Source organism: Tachypleus tridentatus, chromosome 1, assembly GCF_004210375.1.
Source record: "Tachypleus tridentatus isolate NWPU-2018 chromosome 1, ASM421037v1, whole genome shotgun sequence".
Taxonomy (NCBI): Eukaryota; Metazoa; Arthropoda; class Merostomata; order Xiphosura; family Limulidae; genus Tachypleus; species Tachypleus tridentatus.
The window spans coordinates 122,208,434-122,214,433 of NC_134825.1; the positions used below are offsets into that span (position 1 = coordinate 122,208,434).

Sequence of the window (6,000 nt, forward strand, 5' to 3'; positions counted from 1 at the left end):
ATTACTATATAGACCCACTAGTATTTTTCTATGTGTATTGATTATTATATAGAACCACTAGTATTTTTTTCTATGTGTATTGATTATTATATAGACCCACTAGTATTTTTTCTATGCGTATTGAATATAATATAGACCCACTGGTATTTTTCTATGCCTATTGATTATTATATAGACCCACTAGTATTTTTCTTTGTGTATTGATTATTATATAGACCCACTAGTATTTTTCTATGTGTATTGATTACTTTTAGACCCACTAGTATTTTTCTATGTGTATTGATTACTATATAGACCCACTAGTATTTTTATATGCGTATTGATTATTATATAGACCCACTATTATTTTTCTATGTGTATTGATTATTATATAGAAACACTAGTATTTTTCTATGCGTATTGATTACTATATAGACCAATAGTGTTTTTCTTTGCGTATTGATTTATACATAGACCCACTAGTATGTTTCTATGTGTATTGATTACTATATAGACCCACTTGTATTTTTCTATCTGTATTGATTACTATATAGACCCACTAGTATTTTTCTATGTGTATTGATCATTATATACGGCCACTAGTATTTTTCTATGCGTATTGATTATTTTATAGACTCACTAGTACTTTTCTATGCCTATTAATGATTATATAGACCCACTAGTATTTTTCTATGTGTATTGATTACTATATAGACCCACTAGTATTTTTGTATGTTTTTTGATTATTATATAGGCCCACTAGTATTTTTCTGTGTGTATTGATCATTATATAGACCTACTAGTATTTTTCTATGTGTATTGATTACTATATAGACCCACTAGTATTTTTCTATGTGTATTGATTACTATATAGACCCACTAGTATTTTTTCTATGTGTATTGATTATTATATAGACTCACTAGGAGTTTTCTGTGCCTATTGATGATTATATAGGCCCTCTAGTATTTTTCTATGCGTATTGATTATTATATAGACCCACTAGTATTTTTCTTTGCGTATTGATTATTATATAGACCCACTAGTATTTTTCTATGCGTATTGATTATTATATAGATACACTAGTATTTTTCTCTGCGTATTGATTACTATATATACCCACTAGTATTTTTCTATGCGTATTGATGATTATATAGACGCACTAGTGTTTTTCTATGTGTATTGATTACTGTATTGACCAACTAGTATTTTTCTATGTGTATTGATTATTTTGTAGACTCACTAGTACTTTTCCATGCCTATTCATGATTATATAGGCCCTCTAGTATTTTTCTATGTGTATTGATTATTATATAGACCCACTAGTATTTTTGTATGCGAATTGATTATTATATAGACCCACTAGTATTTTTCTTTTTTCTATATGTATTGATTATTATATAGACCCACTAGTATTTTTCTGTGTGTATTGATCATTATATATACCTACTAGTAAATTTCTATGTGTATTGATTACTATATAGACTCATTAGTATTTTTCTATGTGTATTGATTATTTTATAGACTAACTAGTACTTTTCTATTCCTATTGATTATTATATAGGCCCTCTAGTATTTTTCTATGTGTATTGATTATTATATAGGCCCACTAGTATTTTTCTTTGCGTATTGATCATTATATAGGCCCAATAGTATTTTTCTATGCGTATTTATTGTTATTTAAACCCACTAGTATTTTTCTTCGCGTATTGATTATTATATAGACCCACTAGAATTTTTCTATGTGTATAAATTTCTATATAGACCCACAATTTTTTTTTTATGTGTATTGATCATTATATAGGCCCACTAGTATTTTTCTTTGCGTATTGATGATTATATAGACCCACTAGTATTTTTCTATGCCTATTGGTGATTATATAAGCCCTCTAGTATTTTTCTATGTGTATTGATTACTATATAAACCCACTAGTATTTTTCTATGTGTATTAATTACTATATAGACCTACTAGTATTTTTCTATGTGTATTGAATATTTTATAGACTCACTAGTACTTTTCTATGCCTATTGGTGATTATATAGGCCCTCTAGTATTTTTCTATGTGTATTGATTACTATATAAACCCACTAGTATTTTCTATGTGTATTAATTACTATATAGACCTACTAGTATTTTTCTATGTGTATTGATTATTTTATAGATTCACTAGTACTTTTCTATGCCTATTGGTGATTATATAGGCCCTCTAGTATTTTTCTATGTGTATTGATTACTGTATAGACCCACTAGTATTTTTCTATGTGTATTGATTACTATATAGACCCACTAGTATTTTTCTATGTGTATTGATTATTTTATAGACTAACTAGTACTTTTCTATGCCTATTGATTATTATATAGGCCCTCTTGTATTTTTTCTATGTGTATTGATTATTATATAGACCCACTGTAATTTTTCTTTGCGTATTGATCATTATATAGGCCCACTCGTATTTTTCTATGCGTATTGATTATTATATAGACCCACTAGTATTTTTCTTTGTGTATTGATTATTATATAGACCCACTAGTATTTTTCTATGTGTATTGATTACTTTTTAGACCCACGAGTATTTTTCTATGTGTATTGATTACTATATAGACCCACTGGTATTTTTATATGCGTATTGATTATTATATAGACCCACTATTATTTTTCTATGTGTATTGATTATTATATAGACCCACTAGTATTTTTCTATGTGTATTTATTACTATATAGACCCACTAGTATTTTTATATGTCTATTGATCATTATATAGTCCCACTAGTATTTTTCTGTGTGTATTGATCATTATATAGACCTGCTAGTATTTTTCTATGTGTATTGATTACTATATAGACCCACTAGTATTTTTCTATGTGTATTGATTATTGTATAGAACCACTAGTATTTTTCTATGTGTATTGATTAGTGTATAGACCCACTAGTATTTTTCGATGCGTTTTGAATATAATATAGACCCACTGGTATTTTTCTATGCCTATTGATTATTATATAGACCTACTAGTATTTTTTTATGTGTATTGATTACTATATAGACCCACTAGTATTTTTCAATGTGTATTAATGACTGTATAAATCCACTAGTATTTTTCTATGTGTATTGATGATTATATAGACCCACTGGTATTTTTATATGCGTTTTGATTATTATATATACCCACTGGTATTTTTCTATGCGTATTGATTATTATATAGACCCACTAGTATTTTTCTTTGTATATTGATCATTATATAGGCCCACTAGTATTTTTCTTTTCGTATTGATTATTATATAGACCCACTCGTATTTTTCGTTGCTTATTGATCATTATATAGGCCCACTAGTATTTTTCTTTGCGTTTTGATTATTATATAGACCCACTAGTATTTTTCTTTGCGTATTGATCATTATATAGGCCCACTAGTATTTTTTTTGTGTATTGATTATTATATAGACCCACTAGTATTTTTTTTTGCGTATTGATCATTATATAGGCCCACTGGTATTTTTCTATGCGTATTATTTAAATACATTTTTTTTATTTGTAAATAACTTCAAGATTTTCCTGACCATCCGATAAATATTAAAACATATTGTTTAAGATATATTTTTTTTGCTTGGATATCTTCTCCGGATACCTTATAGTAGTCGCCATAGTGATCCGACTATATTAACTTCGTATTACCTGTCTCGCGTAGACTCAGAATCAGTGCTGTAGCCTCCACCCATCATGAACACCGTAGTTCCTGGACCTGAAAATGTACATAAAGAAAAAAAAAATTTAAAAGAGAATTCCATCCCTAAAAGTATTCAGGAAGCTGATCAAAGATGGACGATATTTTGATGAATGGGTTGTGGACTGTATTTCTTCAGCCCTTTAGGTGCTCCATATAAGAAATGTGACATTTTTTGCAGCTGAATTATATAATCGATTAGAAGAAATATTCTAATAAGTTCTATGTTTCAACATGTCTCATCGACGTCTTAAAAGTACAAGTTAATCGCAATCTATCTAAAGTTTTATACGATGGACATTTCTCATGTTTTACCATTAAATTTTGATTAAGGAACATAAAATTCGGTCAAGAAAAAAATACTTCACGTATTTAAATCTAAGAAAATGTGTTGATTTGTACTACGCCAGTAAATTATTGTATACCCCCCACTGTTTTGTTTAACTACGTAAAAACGAAGTAATTCGCCAAGAAATAGGGGTTTTCCTCTTAATGTCGAATTGTAACATTTTAAATATTCCAATGATAATTTTAAAAGTTACCTTCGTTTTAAGTTTTCCAACATGTTGCAGAACTAAAAGATATTCCGTAAAAATAAATAACACAACAAGGGATTCTAACGGTTTGTTTCAATTACATGTGAACGTTAATATAATCTGTACTATGTTAGATAAAAATATTTGGAATATTATTTATATTTGTCAACTGAAGCTTCTATAATCATGTAGTTTCCTAGCTGTTTTATTCGTATTGAAATTATTATGACCTGCGCGTTCTCATTAGAATAGTTTTCAGTTTTGTTTTTCATTTCAGGGTTCTCTACAGTCTTTTCGGCTTGGACACATAATGTCTACGGATGTGTGAATGTGTTTCATTCTACCTATCCTCGGTTATACTGCTATAAGCTGTCAGACTGTGCCTTTAATACGTAGTAAGCGTTTTGTGTCGACCGCAATTTTCATAACGCTCTCCAACACCTTAAACTACTGACTGATAGATCATTAGCAGTAAAGCGACCCAAGCTCGAAGTGACTCATTTTAGGCTCCAGCTCCGTTCTCTACCTCTGTAGTAACACTGTGGGCCACCATATGTATGCTTTGTATTTTATCATTCATAATGTCTGTATGATAGTTTCCAATAAAATTCGAGAGATGTGTAAACTGGATGATCATTGTTGCATTAAATTATCAAAGAACATTTAAACTAACCAGCTTAATAATTTATTTATATAAGTAAATATATACATTAATCACAACAACCTTTATCTAGACTGGTGATTTTGGAATTTTATGTTTTCAACCAAATAACCAACTCTCTCCAATCTATCCACCACAGGTATCGAAACAAGGAATGTCGAATTCACTGTTTTCCATATAACGCTAAAATCAGAGGTTCGATTCCCCTCGGTTAATACCCCGATTTGGCTTTTTTATAAGAAAACACACACGCTATTTTTCAATGTCACATTTTTGTTACTTGCGAAATATCTAAGGCTAAAAATTTTACTAAGATTAACAATATTTTCTTACAGCCACTACAGCAGGTATTGGGCTCATTATAATACTTTTAAGGCAAGAAATAAAAACGAGTGGAGTTCTAAAGCTAATCTGAAATTCAGATATGATCTAGAAACATTGATTTTGTTGGCCAAGCACTTGAAAAACTATCGCAATCTTAAAACAAAAACGTATAAAGAGAACTTAAATGATTGTCTCTCTCTATATATATATACATATATATTTATGTGTGTATTCGTAAGTTGAAACTAAAACTGTTTATATGTGATTTTGGTGGTTCAATATGGAGCATTTGTACATCGGTTTAAGACTAAACAAAAATTCATAAAACAATGTTTTAACTAGTAGGATAAGCATAATCGCGTGACTTGATTAATTAAATTCACGTGATTAAAGTGACACTTCTGTTAAATGATTTGCTAATCAAGCCTGAAGTTCGAAACTAAAATGACATAGCTTCATGAATTTCATTTATCTTCCGTGTGACATACGAAAATTAAGTTTTAAGAAGATAAACTTTGAATGTTCATCTACATTTGTAAGGAAAACGTTTTACACACTTTAAGTACAATCCTTTAAAAGTAGCTTGTAGACAAATGGTTTGACCTGTATTTTATTAAGATTTCCATTTTATATTCAGTGACACATAGCATATTTGAAATTCCCCTATGGACAAGAAAAAACTTTTCATTACAATTAATCCAAACTTATCAGAAAGCACAATGACGAACAAATGAAACAGATCCACTCAATGTACACTAAGTCATGTTCACGGTCACATC

The 6,000-nt window shown here is 29.2% G+C and overlaps 1 protein-coding gene across 1 annotated transcript in view; it reads left to right on the forward strand.

The window, feature by feature from the left end:
* Nucleotides 1–4,861, forward strand: part of LOC143233098 (uncharacterized) — a 135,113-nt gene extending 130,252 nt beyond the window's left edge. The window contains exon 6 of the mRNA XM_076469004.1: nucleotides 4,514–4,861. Coding sequence (XP_076325119.1) covers nucleotides 4,514–4,564 — 51 coding nt within the window. The 3' untranslated portion in view covers nucleotides 4,565–4,861. The remainder of the gene's footprint in view (nucleotides 1–4,513) is intronic.
* Nucleotides 4,862–6,000: the final 1,139 nt, after the last annotated feature.